Source organism: Nansenia antarctica, assembly GCF_963989245.1.
Source record: "Nansenia antarctica genome assembly, chromosome: 6".
NCBI lineage: Eukaryota > Metazoa > Chordata > Actinopteri > Argentiniformes > Microstomatidae > Nansenia > Nansenia antarctica.
The window spans coordinates 64,745,694-64,765,021 of record NC_137676.1 but is presented as its reverse complement, the minus strand read 5'-3'; the positions used below and the strand labels follow the sequence as shown (position 1 = coordinate 64,765,021).

General features: G+C 47.8%; 1 protein-coding gene across 1 annotated transcript in view; it reads left to right on the top strand.

Annotated features, from left to right (window-relative positions):
• Positions 1 to 19,328, top strand: part of lrba (LPS-responsive vesicle trafficking, beach and anchor containing) — a gene marked incomplete at its 5' end in the record, with an annotated part of 245,915 nt that overhangs the window by 25,031 nt on the left and 201,556 nt on the right. Inside the window, one exon of the mRNA XM_080534756.1 lies at positions 15,070 to 15,301. Coding sequence (XP_080390882.1) covers positions 15,070 to 15,301 — 232 coding nt within the window. The remainder of the gene's footprint in view (positions 1 to 15,069; positions 15,302 to 19,328) is intronic.

The window sequence follows — 19,328 nt, the reverse complement described above, 5'->3', positions numbered from 1 at the left end:
CCTAACTCTGGTGTTCAGTGTAGCCTAACTCTGGTGTTCAGTGTAGCCTAACTCTGGTGTTCAGTGTAGCCTAACTCTGGTGTTCAGTGCAGCCTAACTCTGGTGTTCAGTGCAGCCTAACTCTGGTGTTCAGTGCAGCCTAACTCTGGTGTTCAGTGCAGCCTAACTCTGGTGTTCAGTGCAGCCTAACTCTGGTGTTCAGTGCAGCCTAACTCTGGTGTTCAGTGTAGCCTAACTCAGCTGTTCAGTGCAGCCTAACTCTGGTGTTCAGTGCAGCCTAACTCTGGTGTTCAGTGCAGCCTAACTCTGGTGTTCAGTGTAGCCTAACTCTGGTGTTCAGTGTAGCCTAACTCTGGTGTTCAGTGTAGCCTAACTCTGGTGTTCAGTGCAGCCTAACTCTGGTGTTCAGTGTAGCCTAACTCTGGTGTTCAGTGCAGCCTAACTCTGGTGTTCAGTGCAGCCTAACTCTGGTGTTCAGTGCAGCCTAACTCTGGTGTTCAGTGTAGCCTAACTCTGGTGTTCAGTGTAGCCTAACTCTGGTGTTCAGTGTAGCCTAACTCTGGTGTTCAGTGTAGCCTAACTCTGGTGTTCAGTGCAGCCTAACTCTGGTGTTCAGTGTAGCCTAACTCTGGTGTTCAGTGTAGCCTAACTCTGGTGTTCAGTGCAGCCTAACTCTGGTGTTCAGTGCAGCCTAACTCTGGTGTTCAGTGTAGCCTAACTCTGGTGTTCAGTGCAGCCTAACTCTGGTGTTCAGTGTAGCCTAACTCTGGTGTTCAGTGCAGCCTAACTCTGGTGTTCAGTGCAGCCTAACTCTGGTGTTCAGTGCAGCCTAACTCTGGTGTTCAGTGTAGCCTAACTCTGGTGTTCAGTGCAGCCTAACTCTGGTGTTCAGTGTAGCCTAACTCTGGTGTTCAGTGTAGCCTAACTCTGGTGTTCAGTGTAGCCTAACTCTGGTGTTCAGTGCAGCCTAACTCTGGTGTTCAGTGCAGCCTAACTCTGGTGTTCAGTGTAGCCTAACTCTGGTGTTCAGTGCAGCCTAACTCTGCTGTTCAGTGCAGCCTAACTCTGGTGTTCAGTGCAGCCTGACTCTGGTGTTCAGTGTAGCCTAACTCTGGTGTTCAGTGTAGCCTAACTCTGGTGTTCAGTGTAGCCTGACTCTGGTGTTCAGTGTAGCCTAACTCTGCTGTTCAGGAAACTCCCCCAAAAAGGGAGATGTTGCCGTTCTCACGTCCGCTCTCTGGTGTCTAATGAGGGTCACTTCCTGACAGCCACCTCGCCCTATCCTGTCGGACGGCCCCAGTCGGAAGGTCTGCAGAGTTAGCAGGAAGATGCCCTACACAGATAAACAACCACCGCGCTGGGTCTGAGTAGCGAGTGGCTTCGCATCTGACAAACGTCTTTTTCACCAAGGACTACATCACCAAGTCAAAATGTTTACATATAGACATAGTGTCACACACACGCGCGCACACACACACACACACACACACACACACACACACACATTCACTCATAGCTACGAGGTATTCTGTGTTTCTGAGTTGTTTTTGTGGATCCCAGGAAGAGTGGCTGCAGCCATAGCAACAGAAAACAGGGGTCCAAACAAACTGAACTATAAGCTACAAGTTCCTCCCAGGTACGATGTCCCTGAGCCAGGATGAAGCGCCCTGCCGTAGAGAGAGCACCCCCTGCACCCAGGCTGATAACGATGCCCAGACTGAGTAATGAGGAGAGGAGAGAGTGAAAGTCTAACTTCCTAGTTGTTAAGCCGTGGAATCTCCTTCCCATGACCGCAGAGAAATGGCGTCTGATAAAAGAGGAAGGGAGATTATGGTCAAATGCCCCCCGCTCTCGTCCCCGTCTCAAGGAACTCTCATCCCTTTAGCCAGATGAAAGAACCTCAGAGGCCTGAGGGGATGTACAGGAAGAGAGAGAGAGAGAAAGAGTGTGTGTGTGTGTGTGTGTGTGTGTGTGTGTGTGTGTGTGTGTGTGTGAGAGTGTGTCTGTGTGTGTGTCTCTCTCTGTGTGTTTGTGTGAGTGTCTGTGTCTGTGCCGTGTGTGTTTTTGTGTGAGTGTGTGTGTGTCTGTGCCATGTGTGTTTTTGTGTGCCTGGGTTCTACATCACATGGTCAAGCTTAAGAATCTGATAAGGAAGGGAACTGTGTTCACCCACAGGCTACGCTAATCTAACAATAACAAACTAATATTCTAGGATCTTAATATGAAATGAATATGAATATGTAAGACAATCTTCTGACATATTACACTGACTACAGTATGTGTGAAGTGGTAGATGGATAGACAGACCTGCTCTGAACCTCTCTGTCCTGAGCCTCTGTGTGATTACAACTTGGCTAGCCTCGTTGTTCTCATCTCAGGTTCAAGGTTGGCCCAGCAGAGACGGGAGAGGGCTAAGTGTTTTTAACTGCAGCTGTGTGGTACAGCAGTGAGGTTTATTAATGCGAGGGAGGGAAGGGAGTCAAGCAAACCGGGGAGTCAGCTGCTGAACTCTCCCTCCCGGCACACAGCGAGTCCTCGAGCGACCCGCAACATCAACAAACCTGACAAACAGAACAGAACAGAACAGAACAGAACAGTCTGTCTGCGCTGGGGAACGCAGCCCTAAAGTGATAAAAGGGCCCCTGTCAAACGCGGAGAGACGTCACCGGATGCTCCTGCGCGATACTGCCGTAGGGCGAGTTGTTATGCATCGCAAAACAAACTACTGGGTGAAAGTGATACTTAGTATCTTTTATAAACTTGTCCCGTGGTAGTGTACAATAAATCAACATGACAGCGATATGAGGAAGACTCCTGAACAGCCGGCATAAGCGAAGCCTAGTGAAGATACAGTTACCTAAAGTAAAACCCACACAACACAGTCCTACTGCCAACTTTATTAGGAACACCTGAACACCTTCTCATGGTGGAGGTGGTGTAATGGTGTGGGCAATGTTTTCTTGGCACACTATCAATCATGGCTTGAATGCCACAGCCTTTTTGAGTATTGTTGCATCCCTTCATGCCCACAATATACCCATCTTCTTATGGCTACTTCCAGCATGATAATGCGCCATGTCGCAAAGCAAACGTCGTCTCAAACTGGTTTCATGAAGTTCAGTGTTCTTCAGTGGCCTTCCCAGTCACCGGATCTGAATGCAATAGAACACCTTTGGGTTGTGGTAGAGCGGGAGATTCACAGCTTGAAAGTGCACCTGAAAAGTCTGGAAGCAGGAATTGCGTGATGCAATCATGTCATCATGGACCAGAATCTCAAAGGAATGTTTTCAAGAATGTAGGCTGTTTTTAGAGCAAAGGGAGGCCCTACCCAGTATTAGTATAGTGCTCCTAATAAAGTGTTCGGTGAGTGTAGACTTACATGTGTAGATTGTCCTATGGATGTATGACATGGAAGACTAATAGCCTATCAGGGGAGGTCGGTCAGAGGCTGAAATCGAAGGACGGGCTCATTGTAATACATGGAATGGAATGAGAAATGGTGCAATGCGTCCATCCTCTGATTTCTACCTCCATCAGCCTCCCCTAACCTGCTGTTTTTGTTGTTGTTGTCAATAGAAAGCACAGCGTCTTAATTATCAGAGCCTTGTCTCGACAGTAACACACATAATCTAATGATGAGGCCGCTGCTGCCCAGACCAGACAGCCCTGAAGCCACTGTTTTAATCAACCACCTAGAAAAACTCACCCGAATTTCAGCCATTCCATTGGCTATGGCCCAATGCTCATTTGAGTGTGTGTGTGAGTGTGTGTGTGTGTGTGTGTGTGAGAGGGTGTGTGTGTGTGTGTGTGTGTGTGTGTGTGTGTGTGTGTGTGTGTGTGTGTGTGAGAGAGTGCGTACGTGCGTGCGTGCATCCGTTCCCCTAATAGGATGAAAAACGCAGGGTTCTGGAACTAATGTTAACGAGGGAAAATGCAGTCAACAATGTCAGATCATCAGTCTTTATATTTGGGTCCAGAATTCATTGATTTAACAACACACTCTTTTGATTAAATAGCCCAGACCCTTTCAACCCAGCAAGGTCATTAATCTCCGTTTGTGCGATATGAAAGCAGAGATGATATTCAGCACAGCTTAAAGGAAAAATGTTTAATTCATCAACATGCATATTGGATAGGTATTATATAAAGTTTGTTAATGTCAGGATGGCACTTCTGTAAAATGATGTGCTTTTACTTCTTTAAACACTGGATATTTAAATGCCTGCTTTGTAAGTGGTCCAACTTCAAGACGTTGATTCTCTCTGTGCCTAAAACAGTGTGTGGTTTGGGTCATTCTCTCTCACACAACGACTAAGGACGCGCTTCCCTCCATGTCCTCTCCTCCCTCTCTCCCTGTTGTTTACCTCTTCCACCTCCTCTATTGGGTTCTGGGGGAGGATGATTACTGTACCAGCAACTCTGCGGTTGAAACCACACACACACACACACACACACACACACACACACAACACACAGGGTCATAATTAGCTACCAGACCGCAGTCTCCCACAGCCAGCACTTCCAGTAGACTCTTTCAGGGCCAGGATCTGACTGATCAAAAAGCAGGGTTCTGACAAGACTTCTCACCGACTCAGAGGGGTGTCGTCTCCTCCTCAGGACATTCTGCGCGGAAGTTTCTTTGCCAACTTTTTTTTTCTCCGACGGGGCCGGTTGTCAGTTATCTTTGAGAACTTAAGAGCTCCCGTCTTTTTTATTCCTGCTTACGCGGAGTAAAAAAAGCTATTGTTACCCCTCGCGGCCCCTGTTGAAGTGTTTGACAAGGCCTTTTTACTGTCATCATCTCTGTCCCTTTGCCTTTCTTCTGGGATTTGTCGCTTCCTGCTTCCTTGGCTCTCCCCCCTCAAACACAGAATCTACAGGGCTTCTAGCCTCTCATGTGTGTGTGTGTGTGTGCGTGTGTGTGTGCGTGTGTGCGTGCGTGTGCGTGTGTGTGTGTGCGTGTGTGTGTGTGGCATCCTCAGGGAGTGCGAGTCATCACACTAATGAAGACTCAATGGGAAGCGGTCGTCATGTGTTTGACAGTTTAGCTGAGTAATCACCTGATCGATCTGACAGCCCTGTGTGTGTGTGTGTGTGTGTGTGTGTGTGTGTGTGTGTGAGTGTGTGTGTGTGTGTGTGTGTGTGTGTGTGTGTGTGTGTGAGTGTGTGCTTCAGGAGAACAGCAAGCCTGAGAGCTTCAGTTGACGTCTCAGTCTTAAATCTCTCTCTGTCTCCCCGTCACTCTGTCCCTCTCCCCCCTCTCTCCCTCTTCCTATCTCTCTGCCCCTTCCTCTCTCCCTATGCCTCTCCCACTCCCCCCTCTCTCTCTCTCTCTACATTTGCATTCACATTTTTGGCATTTAAGCAGCCACCTCTATCCAAAGCGATTTACAACAAGTACATTTGTCTAAAGTAAGTGAATCGTCTATCCATCAGTCATCGTAAGAAAAAGTAATCATTGCAATGACCAGGGGCCATTGGCAGTCACAATGCTAGAATGCTCGACTTTTTTCAAAAAGGTATTTATTTTGCATTTATAGTAGAGAAACTGTACAGGGGGGTAGTGGGGAGGAGGAGGTGTTTAGGAGGGACAGTTAAGTAGCCTGAAGAGATGTTTCTTCAATCTACAGCAGGAGAGAGGTAATGACTCTGCAGTCCTGACAGTTCTGCCAGCGGGGTGCCAGGACAGTGGAAAGTCGTGACCGAATAGCAAAACCACAGCTTCCTCATAGAGGCGGCAGTGCCAGTCGGCCAGCCGAGGTGGAAGAACAGAGTGATCGGGCAGGTATTTCAGGGCTGACCATCGCTTGCAAGTAGGGTAGGGGCCCGGTAGGCGAGCGCCAGGGTCTCGAATCAGATGCGAGCTGCTACCGGAAGTCAGTGAAGGGTGCGACGGAGGGGGGGGTGACATGGGAGAGTTTGGGGGAGATCAAACACAAGAAGACGGGCAGAAACATTCCGGATGAGCTGCAGAGGTCTGATGGCGAAGGCGGGGAGCCCGGCCAAGAGTGCGTTGCAGTAGTCAAGGTGGGAGATCACAAGTGTCTGGACCAAAAGTTGTGCTGCTTCTCTGGTGAGGAATGGACGTATCCTCCTGATGTCTCTATACCCCCGCCCCCCCTCCTTCTCCCTCTCCCTCTCCCACTCTCAGGACTGAAGCAGGACAAATAGTAACTAGGTGACTGACGACCACTGTCACAAGTGTTCTGTTAGAACTGCGCCAGCAGCTGTACATGTCAGGTCTGTAGAGCCGTTACCGCTTATCGGCCGTACCGACGGTGGATCGTTACGGGTCGGCATCTCGTTGTCGGCCGCTTGCCAAGCCCGATGTCACCACGATTAATGTTTTTATTCAGAGGGGGACAGGGGGGGGGGGACTCGCAGGCAACGAGCGAGCACACTGGCTTCGAACGGCCCGTCCATCTGTCGATCAAGGGGGAGCCTCGTTAAAGTGAACCAATTAAAAGAGCCGACGGGAATTCGGATGAACACACCACAGACGGTGTCCTGGCGTCACCCGAGACGGCGGTGTCCGATGGCGACGGTTCACCTGTCTGTGATGATGAAGGAGCGCGTGCAGCGTTAGAACACATTGTCCATGAGTCGATATTGTGTCTCCGATGGTTTTCATCTACGGGACGGATGAACAATATTATTTTGGAGCTCTGTATACGTTTCTCTCTTTTGTATTGCTAAGAATCCTGGCAGGAAATAACAGGATCTGTTGTCATTTTTCAAATAAATTCTATTTGAAATGCCACGGCTTGTCATGTTATCATGACTATCAGGCTAGGATTCCTATTTCTGGAACCCTTCCACACGTTCCCTCAGCCTACTGGCAGCAGCATTTGAGGCCAGCGACAATGTTTTCTTCTCATAATCTCAGAGTCATGAGTCATTATGCTGCCATTCACATAGAACAAACCCAGCCTGCCAACCCTGCAGCCCAAATATTTACATAATTCGCCTCCGATAAGGTTGAAGAGTAAACCGTGGACTTAGTTGAACTGCTCATTGTGAATGCATGTATCGATGCTAACACTAATCCAATGAAGTCAGTCAGAACAGCTGTATGTCTCCGGGCCAGGAGACAGACAGACAGACATACCCTCCTCCCCTAGGCCTGCGCCTGCACTAGACACACTAACAAAACATTTGGAAATATTGCTCATTCTGACCAGCCATAACCAAGCATGCTGTAACACCTGTACAGAATGGAGACCAGAACGATCTTCATTCGGCCACGTGACATGATGTTACTTCCTACTCCAATATCAGAAATCATCTTATCACCGTGGTACATTGATTCAAAGTGATGTACACTACACGCACACATGCACATACACACATACGCACATACACATGCGTCCACACACATGCGCGCACACACACACACACACACACACACACACACACACACACACACACGTCGGCTTCTGCAGACACAGAGAACAGTAATATGGATTTGTCAGGGGCTTTGAGCTTTGATTCCATTGTGTGAGCGCCTCCTTCAGGCAAATTACTTGTAATTCAAAGGATTCCACCCCGAATTGACACGCTCTTTCATTAGGAGAGGAGCGGAAGGGAAGGCATTAATAATGGACACACACACACACACACACACAGTGTCTGAGCCTCACAGCCCTGTGTCTGGTGGTCACTCTGTGTGCAGCAGTTTCCCCTGTGGTACAAACGACCCATCATATCTTGCCAGCTCCAATCTACAGCATCATATGACTGTCTGCATGGGCGCTTCTGATCTCTTCCTCATGTACTAGGCCACACACACACACACACACACACACACACACACACACACACACACACACAGTCGTGTGACATGGGTGATTCTGATCTCTTCCTCATGTACGAGGCTACTGCCCTCCAGGATCTCTGACAACTCTCTGTGATCTAGAACAATGTCTGGGTCCAACCCTGCTCCTCCCTCCCTTCCACATACAGGCCTCGGCCTCCATAATCATCAGCCCCACCCAGCCTCCTTTCTACACCCAGAATTCTGGTGTACGATCCAGTCATGTAGGATTCTGCTGAGGGCTTTTCAATAACTTTACAGTAGGATTCTGGGTTAGGCGTTCCCAAATGTCAATCCCTAGTGACCTTCCAATGACAGGAAAGACTCTTCCAAAGACTGGGATTTCTTATGTCGACTTTCCAATAAGGGAACTGTTTTCTGTCCCTCTGGGGGTAGAGGTGGCCTAGTGGATATCGAGTTGGTTGATGATCAGACGGTCATGAGTTCAAATCCCACCTGGGAACACCACCACTACGTCGTGTACCCTTGTGTAAGGCACTTAGCCCTACGTTACTCCAGGGAGACTGTCCCTGTAATCTCTAATTGTGAGTCGCTTTGGATAAAAGCGTCTGCTAAATGGGTGTACTAAAAAATGAAAAATGTAAGGATCTGTGGAGTCGTCTTTCCAGACAGGGGACACGGGAGTCAAGGCTGTTCTCTCCCTCTGGACTCTCCGCCTGCCACAACCTCTCACCCTCCTCCTCCACTCCTCCACTCATCTCCCCTGCTGGGTGTCCGTGTGGAGAGGCTGGCTTGTGTGCTGCACTCTGCTGTGTGTGTGTGTGTGTGTGTGTGTGTGTGTGTGTGTGTGTGTGTCGGTATGTGTGTGTGTGTGTGTGTCGGTATGTATGTGTGTGTGTCCTCTCTGCTGGCTGCTCACTCATGATTAATTCAGCCAGGCCTCAGGGGCGAGCAGACAGGGCCCAGGCTAAGTTACCCCGCCACGGATCTGGTGACTGGCTGGAACAAAGAACCGGGTTAGACATGGGAGAGCAGGGCTGTGTGAGGGATGGGGAGAGGGGGGGGCGGGTGGGGGTTGTGTGTGTTGTGTGTGTGTGTTGTGTGTGTGTGTTTGTTGTGTGTGTGTGTGTGTTTGTTGTCTGTGTAGTGTTGTCTGTGTGTGTTGTGTGTGTGCGTTTGTTGTCTGTGTAGTGTTGTCTGTGTCTGTGTGTGTGTGTGTGTGTTGTCTGTGTGTGTTGTGTGTTGTGTGTGTGTGTGCGTGTTGCTGCCATCAACATGACAGTCACGGAGCAACTCACACACTCCTTAGGGAGAGACACAGTCAGGATGACTGCAGGGCTGGTTAGAGGCTTGATGCTCTTGTGAGGGTGAGGTTGAGGTTGAATGAGGTTGAATGAAGTTTGTAATGGGCTAGGTTAAAAACTTGAGTCAGCAGAATATCAAGCTATTGTTTTGACGCTTGTTTAATCACAAGCTACTTCATGAACTATTCAGTTGCTATGTTGCTGAATAGCCCTAAACCTAGAGTGACCTGTGGCACTTTCAGAAAAGTTATTTTTTCCACTCCAGTACATTTTTACATTTTTTTTTTGGGCATTTAGCAGACGCCTTATTCCAAAGCGACTTACAATCAATACATTTGAATACTAAGCATGTGAATCAGCAATCCACCATTCGTTGCAGGAAGAGTAATCTAGCTCGGGCCCGGGGCCACTGATAGAAGAAAAAACCTTCTCCCTATCGCCTTCTACTAAAACTTTTTTTTTTTTTTTTCCGGGAGAAACTGAGAAACAGTACAAGGGGGCAATAGAAGTTCTTAGGGACACAGTAGAGGGGAAAGCGGGTGTCTTTAGGAGACGTAGTGGTAAGGGTCAGAATATGTCTCAGGAGGAGCAGTTAAGATGTAACCTGAAGAGATGGGTCTTCAGTCTACGACGGAAGATGGGTAGTGACTCAGCCGTTCTGACGGCCGTGGGGAGCTCATTCCACCAGCGGGGAGCCAGTGTTGTGAAGAGACGTGATCGGGCAGCCCGACTGCTGTGTAGAGGAGGTGGGGCCAGTCGGCCAGCCGAGGTGGAGGAGCGGAGTGAGCGGGCAGGGGTTTGGGGGGTTACCATTTCCTTCAGGTAGGCAGGGGCTGTCCCTTTAGCTGCCTGGTATGCAAGCACCAGGGTCTTGAATCTGCAGTAAATACTACTTTTTCAAACTATCGTTGACCTCTGCCCTACAATCATTGATTTAGCCTGGTTCTGTTCCAGACGGCCCAGACCATGCAGGGAGATGGCTAATAGACGTAGGTCATAGTTCACTGTCATGCGGTGCACCACAAGGTTGAGTCAGGACATCTGTTGTTTTCTCTCTGACCGGATGACGTCCTCATTGATTGAGTGAATCAATGTGCCGAACGTTGTGTTTCTGTGACTCACCACAATTACTGCTGCTGTGCTCCCACTCCGAGCCGTGTCGTGGCTCAAAAGAGGCACATTAAAGGAAGCTGAGAATATAGGCCACTGACTGTTAGCCTGCTCTTTCATCTGAGGGGTTTTCATTCCCTTTTGGCTCGGCTTTGGAAAAAGGGTGTTTTATGTTTATCTAATTGACACTGACAGCTCTGGTACATTTTCCTGAAAGAATAGTTTACTGTTCTGGTTAAAGGATAAAACCAAAGTCCCTGTAGTGTGCTAAGACATGTCCGTGTGGTCTGTGGATGCACGTTATAGTGGGTAGTGGTGGCCTAGTGGATAGTGAGTTGGACCGGTGATCAGAAGGTCACAGGTTCAACTCCAACCTGGGAACACCACCACTAGTGTGCCTTTGAGTAATGCACTCAGCCTTAAGTTACTTCAGGGAGACTGTCCCTGTAATCTCTAATTAAGTAGAGTAAGTCGCTTTGTATAAAAGCATCTGCTAAATGGTTAAAATGTCAAATATAATGTCAATGTTTTAGGGGAACTTGCTCAACAGGGGAGGCTCTACTTGCTACTCTACTAGGAATGCACATCCAAAAAACTATTTCTCCACAAGTGCTTGAACCTAAACTAAATCAAAGCAGCATTAGCACCCAGAGATGAACTTTTAACACATGAAGCCTCTGAAAAAGAAGCTTTGGATCAAGACAGCCTTAATTACTGTAATTAAAGTTCTTATCTGAATATCAACAGTGAAATATGAGGTGGGTTTCTCTCGATCCAACGCCGGGCAGAGGATGATGATAACAAATGACAGATTCCTATAATTAAGCTCTAATGCAGCTCTGATATTTAAGCAGAGGTCTTTTTTTATTTTTTTATTTCCGGAAGTTTCTCTGTAAAGGATGATAAGATTGTTATCAAGTATGAAGGCCAGTTTGATATTAATTGTAATTACCAAATACTTCTTCAGTCAGGCAACTTTTGTCGTAAGGGTACTTCAAGGACACCGGGACATTTGCATAACTTCAAATTCAGATACCCACTTTGAAACATGAACTGGAGATTGCTGTTTTTAGCAAAAATTCTGCCATGTTCATATTCCAATAAACACACACACACACACACACACACACACCACACACAGTGCAGTCCACACGCACACGCACACGCACACACACACACACACACACACACACACACACACATACACACACATACACACACACACACACACACACACACACACACACACACACACACACAGTGAGTGAGTGAAAGTGGTATTTCCTTAACATCCCTCGGGCTAAACGTACAGTACTTGACTTATAATAGTCTCATCTGAATTTCTGAAACATCCTTCTAGCAATCTATGTCTGGTACTGAATGTATGAATAAATATTTTAAAAAAACGGTATCATTATTAAAAATAGAGAAAGGACCGGAAATGTAAAGACTTTAATTCATTCCCCAGTACAACTTCAGTCGCTTATGGACATGATAAAAGTGGACTACACACAAGTAACATTTTTAATTTCCTAATTTTTAAGGAAATCGTGAGGAATATCTGATGTGATGACTCGAGACGTGTTGTTAACTACGCATGTGAACACTAGACATGAATGGTGAACTCTGGTAATCGATTCACGATTGTGTTGTGCTGTTTTAACACAACCTTTATCTACTACACAGGTTTAGCTCACAATCACATTATTGCACAACACTGTAAGAATGAGAATAGAGTATCAACTCATTAACCAATCTCATAGTTTCAAAGAAACATACCGAATAAACAAACTGTAGTAAACAAATCAATGTTTAACCAAAAGTCTAACACTATGTTAGAGACGAGACATCCTTGGGACGTCCACGTTTAAACACATGACTCACGTCTCCACCAAATCCGTCCACATACTGGATATTATTTTTCGTATTTGTTTCCGGAGGCACATCGGTCAGAGTATTGTGAAACAGGAGGTCGAGGAGGGGTCCCGTTCTCGTTCCACTCTAACTCCTGCAATCAGCCACATGCCTTCATTCAGGTGACACACCGAGGCAGAAATGTATATTTTTTTGTCCCTTTAAGCTTTAAGCTTTTTGCGTTCCTCCAAGTTGCAGTCTACAGGGCCTAACTATAGCTCTCTGGCTCTCTGCTGCGGCCATCTATATTAGACCTTCATTAAAATCTAAGCTAGTACACACGCATGGCTGCCTTTAATACAAATGCTGCGGCGCTCATTTACTGGGCTGGCCAGTCCTCTGTTAGCCCTCAGCTGTGCACCTTGCACCGGCAGTCGCTAAATTAAAAGAGAGACACACACACACGCACATAAGCACGCACGTAAGCACACACGTAAGCACGCATGCACACACGCATGCACGTAGCACGCACATACATACGCACATAGACACATACACACACACACACACACACACACACACACACACACACAGTGAGTGAGTGAAAGTGGTATTAGATAAACCACCCTCCAGTATTTAATGTTGGGAGTGTTTTACGGCCGGCTGACCTCCACCGAGGCCTGGCTGCCACCGCAGTGCTGCAGCGCCCCGGAGTGACTCCTCCCTCCGCCGCCGCCGCTGCCGCCGCCGCCACCTGACTGATGGGTGACTCGTCCAGAATGTCAGGCTCATAAATCACCTGTTACCGTGGCGATGCTGCGCCAAGAAACAACCGTTAACGCAAACCCTACTGCAATCATGGGGCGGGGAGGGGGGGACTGGGGGGGGGGGACTGGGGGGGGGGGGCAATAATGCAAATGCTGCTCACCCTCCGTGGACGAGGGCGTGTGATTTATCAGCGACTGCAGTGGGAGGGGCCGTGGGGGGAGTGGGGGGGGTGAGAGGTGAGAGCTAATGGTAGCCTTGGGGGGGTGTTAGAGTTGGGGGGTGGAACGGGGGTGGGCGGGGCCGAAGGACAACCGCTTTCTCATGAACAATTGATTTACATTGCATTATTTATTTCATCTTTTATTTATTTGTGCCCCTCCCACCACCCCCCCGTCTCCCCCCCCCCGTCTCCCAACTCTAACCACCCCCAAAGGCTACCATTAGCTCTCCCCACACAGTAAACAAATACTAGAAGAAGGCCTCCCCCGCTGAGCATGTCATCAGAGGGTGGGGTTGAGTTGTGGCTTCAGACAGGAGCTGTGTTTGTGCTGTCCCCCTCAGACTAGTCCTCACGTCTAGGTGACGGTGTCTGATTGAAGGACGTTTGTACGACTGTACTTTGAAGGAACTGGTGTGTGTGTGTGTGTGTGTGTGCATGTGTGTGCGTGTGTGCATGTGTGTGTGTGTGCGTGCGTGTGTGTGTGCGTGTGTGTGTGCGTGTGTGTGTGCGTGCGTGTGCGCGTGCGTGTGCGTGTGTGCACGGCGACACCTTGCCCCCCCCCCCCCCCCCCATCCCCTCCTCCCTTATCAGTTCCTCCTCCTTCACTCATTCTAATGGGACAGTTTCCATCCAACGGATGTAGATCATTCCCAGCGCCCAATCAAATTGTTTCCACCGCCTGTCCCGTGGCAAATGACAGCCATCGCTCTTCTGGGTTCCAGCCCCCTCGCAATCGTAGATTTAGCGAGCGCGTTTGCCGACCGTACAATATTCATTTTGACATGTGCATTGTTATTTCGCCTTATCGTCATTCTATTGAGCAGGGTTCAATAATAAAAATGTCATCACCACTATTAGATGGTGACATATCCTGACATTTATAGCTTGTACAATTTATTTCCAGACACAAAGAACATTATTCCTGGCTATAGGAGCTCCCCCTTCCGTCCCTCCATCCCTCCCTCCATCCCTCCCTCCCCCACCCCCTGTATATAACCTTTTGCGGAGCACAGCCAAAGGTAGAAAAAAGACATTAATTCAGCACTGTCCCTGCTCTGAAAAGTAATAAGATTCACATTTTCGATGTTTTGCACATACAGTAAACACAACCTCTAGTTGTGCCAACGTTTGTGTTGCCCCCTAAGGTGTAATAAATAAAAAAGTTCAGGTCTAATATATTCATGAAAGCTTAAAGGTCTAGTTTGGAACCAGAAACACTCGCCATGGAATAAAATGAGCAAGGCATATTGATTTCATACTATCATTCTACTACGTGTGTAGTTTTATCCCAGATGAGACAAGGGGTGCGTTCGTAAACACGCTCTGGAAATCTGTTCAGCGGTCACGGAATGCCTCTTGTCCAATGGCAAAAAAAAACAAAACAACGAATTACTTGGTCGCTCCATGACGTTTAACCCAGTGTGCGCTCCGGCGCTCTCAAAGCGAATTTACGAACGCACCCTGTATGTGATGTCTCTATGACATCATCGCTGAGTCACACCAGGTCAGGACGGTGGCGTCTGACTGTAGGGGTCGGCGAGAGAGGACCCTCCTCCTCACAGTCTGCTAGCCCCGCCTCCTCATCCAGACCGTCTCTCTACGTCATCCGCCGTGGTCCAGACACGAGCAGATGTTTAGAAACACACCAGCTTTTTCTTGCGGGCACTAGTGGTCCATGGGGATGGCTGACAGCGGACTCGTGCCTGGGTGGCTCTTTCAGACGGTTGCGTTTGTGCGGGAAGAAGCTCAGTGATGATAAGACGGTGTTTCTGATGTTTGTTCTGTTTCTGCTCTCTGTGCCCTGGGTGTTTGTTCACTGGGTTTGATGCACTGCTGGAAATAAGTAGGATTATTGATATTCAAGCCTGGATTTAGGTTTCGATGTTGCGTCATGTGGTGCCTAGTTGTTTCATGCTTTTTACAGTATTATGTTTTCTATGCTGCTATGTTACAATGTAGTAACCCCCTTTTCCTCTCTCTCTCTGTCTTTCTCTCTCTTTCTTTCTCTCTCTCTCTCTCCCTCCCTCCCTCTCCTCCAGTTGGTGGGGGGCCAGTTTGACCTGGAGATGAACTTCATCATCCAGGAGACGGAGAGCATCGTGTGCATGGTGGAGCTGCTGGACCGCTGTCAGCCCACCTGCCAGGCCGAGGTGTGGTCCATCTTCACCGCCATCCTGAAGAAGAGCGTCCGCAACCTGCAGGCCTGCACCGACACGGCGCTCATCCAGCAGGTCCTGGACCGCGTGGCCGCCACCGACAGCATGATCGCAGGTAGGCCGCGCGCACCGCCGAGCCCCTCAGCCAATCAGACTGCTGAGACCAAGCTGCACGGGCCCATGATCGGGCCCAAATTCTGTTTTAATTTTAATTTTAATTTTAATTTATTTAGCACACAGTAAAAAAAAAGAATTCATACATACAATAACCATAATACATCATAGGTAGAGTAGGTGCAAGGAAGACAAGAAACCCTGAGGGGCTTATGGAGAGTCTCCCTTGATCATAGAATTTGATTACAGTTTATGAAAAATAAATCAAAGAAAAAATATTAATGAAAAGGAACTAAATAAATCAAATCAGTAAAGAACAAAACACAAACAAACAAACAAACGAAAGAGATTTGATTATTGATTACTTTATCTCCGGGTCATGTGTAGTATGTTATTCTGAACTATGATCTGAGCATATCCACACAAGACTTCAAGGTGTTACCTATCAAACGGCATCCTGCTTTTGCAACCGATCGTCATATTTCTAATGTAAGAAGCACTTTAGTTTGAGTCTGGTTTTTAGGCGGAAAATAGGTTTTAATTCCACGGTAACAGAATTACTGTCTGAGTTGGTTGTTGAGCTGCAGTAAGTGAAGTGGATTTACATCATTACATTTACATTTTTGGCATTTAACAGACACCCTTTATCCAAAGAGACTTACAACAAATACATTTTTCTAAGTGAATCATCTATCCCTCAGTCAGAGCAAGGAAAAGTAATCTATGCTCGGTTCAGGGGCCATTGGCGGTCATAATGTTATAAGAAGTATTCGTTTTTTTAATTTCATTTGAAAAATGTACTGTAGAGAAAATGTACAGTGGGGTAGAGGAGTACATTTTACATCTGGTAATAGAATGACGGTAAAAGAATGTCTAAATGGGTTCTCCACTGGTGAATTTCACATGTTGTTCCTCATGGGTCCTTTTACATGGAAAATGTCTTTCAGTATTTCCAATGTCGACACCTGAAGTGTCTCTCACAGGTTGTGTGCAACATAGTATGACCGCTATAATGAGGATGTTCAGTCTAGCTGTTCAACTTTCTCCCCCCCCCCCTCTCTCTCCCTCTCTCCCTCCGCCCATAGACCTGATATAACATAATCCTATCTCTCTATGTTCAGCCAGTCAGACTGTCTCCCTTAGTGAACACCATCACCCACTGCCATCTCTCTCCCATCTCTCTCACCATCTCTCTCTCTCTCTCTCTCTCTCTCTCTCTCTCTCTCTCTCTCTCTCTCTCTCTCTCTCTCTATGCCTCCCTCTCTCTCTCTCTCTCTCTCTCTCTCTCTCTGGCTGTGTTCCAGTCCACAGGGATAATCCTGATTGCCTTCACACTGCATGGGGTGACTCTGCCCAGGGAACTATGTGGTGGATGAGTTCAGAATGGCCTGCAGCGTCATCTAACTGTGACACAAGTGGCAAAACAAGTGTATTTCACTCACCCACACAACAGAGACTAACACAAATATCTTCGCCAGGCATTTTTCTGCAAAGTAGCTACAGACATCATTAAGCATCATTACCTCGTTTGATGTTACACAGCTAGCCAGCACGTTAACTGCCACTGTAGGCCTACTGAGTTATGTTGGTTAGCCAGCTAATGTTAAAGTATCGCTTTAGCCATATTTAAGTGTCCTTTGGTATCAGAATATCGCGAGTGAAACATGCTATATTACATAGGACTTTACAATTAGCTACATTGTGCAAACAATGCACACTGAAAATATGGCAACCATATTTAAAACATTTCCCGCAATCCTCACTCAGCTCCACCAATGACTGTGGAGAAGACTTGCTCCATTTCCTGTATCGTGTACACCTGTTGTTGCCTATGGTTACACCCAGATTGCAGGTCACTCTGAACTGAGCATCCCTATTGGAACCTCAAGGGCTGAATACCCCTGTGCAGTGCCTTGTGCAGGATATAACGGCCTGATTGGAATGCTCTATCTCTCTATCTCTCTCTCTCTCTCTCTACCTCCCTCTCTCTCTCTCCCCCTCTCCCCCGCTCCCTCCCTCTCTCTCGTTCTCTCTGTCAGACCAGGAGAGACATACCAGAGATGTTTAAAGTACACTCCCTCACATGATTTATACATCAGGGCTTCCTACTGTATAACAATTTATCCTCTCTCTCTCTCTCTCTCTCTCCCCCCCCCCCCCCCTCACCATCTCTCATAATCTACCCCCCCCCCCCTCCCCCCTTTCCTAAAGTAAAAACCCTCATCCTTCTCCCCTGTCTCTCACCCCATCTACAAGACCAAAATAACCACAACTTAAGCTCATTGACCAGTGGTTCAGACGTGGTTCAGACCAGCACAGCATTAGCTCCCGGGGGGGGGAACGCAGTCAGGCTAGAGAGACATGAGAGTCATTGGGCACTGTATCATTGTGTCACATTTATGAATGTGCTATCCAAATACAGTTTGATGGATCAGTTGACTTATTCAAGAGGATTGGCTTCAGTAAAGGCACTGTGCAGAACCTCAAATCTACAAGTCATATACCTTGGCATATCTACCCATGAAGTGATCCCTGCTTATGAAGATTAGCTAATTGGCACAGTGACTTGCTACGGATTAATGCTCTTGAAAGCAGACTTCCTCTCCTCTCCTGCCCTTTCCTCCCATGGCTGGTTTGTGTGTTTGTGTGTGTGCGTGTGCGTGTGTGTGCGTGTGTGTGCGTGTGCGTGTGTGTGCGTGTGTGTGTGTGTGTGTGTGTGCTCCAGGCAGGTCTCTCAGAGTCACCCAGCGTCTCTGCTGCTGGCCCTGGTGGACATGTTCCTCTGTCACATTAGGCAGACACTCATGTGTCTGATTGAAGGCCAAGGGCAGGAGTGGCCAGGGGTGGGAGCACGGTGGCTGGTGTGTGTGTATGTGTATGTCTCTCTCTCTGTGTGTGTGTCTCTCTGTGTCTCTCTGTGTCTCTCTGTGTCTCTGTGTGTCTCTGTGTCTCTGTGTCTGTGTCTGTGTGTGTGTGTGTGTGTGTGTGTGTGTGTCTGTGTCTCTCTATGTCTCTGTGTCTCTGTGTGTCTCTGTGTGGCTCTGTGGCTCTGTGTCTCTGTGTCTGTGTCTGTGTGTGTGTGTGTGTGTGTGTGTGTGTGTGTGTGTGTGTCTGTGTCTCTCTATGTCTCTCTGTGTCTCTCTGTGTCTGTGTGTGTGTGTGTGTCTGTGTCTCTCTCTATGTCTCTCTGTGTCTCTGTGTGTGTGTGTGTGTGTGTGTGCGTGCGTGTGTCTGTGTCTCTCTCTATGTCTCTCTGTGTCTCTCTGTGTCTGTGTGTGTGTGTCTGTGTCTCTCTCTATGTCTCTCTGTGTCTCTCTGTGTCTCTCTGTGTGGCTCTGTGTTTCTCTGTGTCTCTGTGTCTCTGTCTCTCTGTGTCTCTCTGTGTCTCTCTGTGTCTCTGTGTCTGTCTGTGTGTGTCTGTGTCTCTGTGTCTCTGTGTCTCCCTGTGTCTCTGTGTCTCTCTGTGTGGCTCTGTGTTTCTCTGTGTCTCTCTGTGTCTCTCTTTGTCTCTGTGCCTCTCTGGGTGTCTCCGTGTGTGTGTGTGTTTGGAGGCTAGAGAAACTAGGCAGCCATGGATCCTGTTCTACTGCTGTAACACACGCTACCACCAACAGCAACAGACTGAGAGGATCAGATGGGTCTTTTAGTTGACAGCACATATAGTATATATACTTCAGCACAGCCCACTCTATATGGGCTGGTTTCATGGACGCAGATTGAGCCTTATCCTAAACTAAACAGCATCCTCAGTGGAGATTTTCCATTGCAAGTGTGATTTAATCCTGGACTAGGCTTAAGCCTTGTCTGCAGGCATGTAGCAGCCGTGGTTGTTACGGGAGATACGACACCCGCACTTTCGCAGTTCAAACATGATTCCATCCCCTCCACTTGGCAACCCTGCGTCAAGTGCACGGCAGAGAGAAATGCAAATTAAATGAAACGGAGTTCCCCATACATGAAAACCGATTAGTCAAGTTTGATTGATTGAACAGCCATCCAGCCAATCAGAGCCATTTTGACCAACCCAC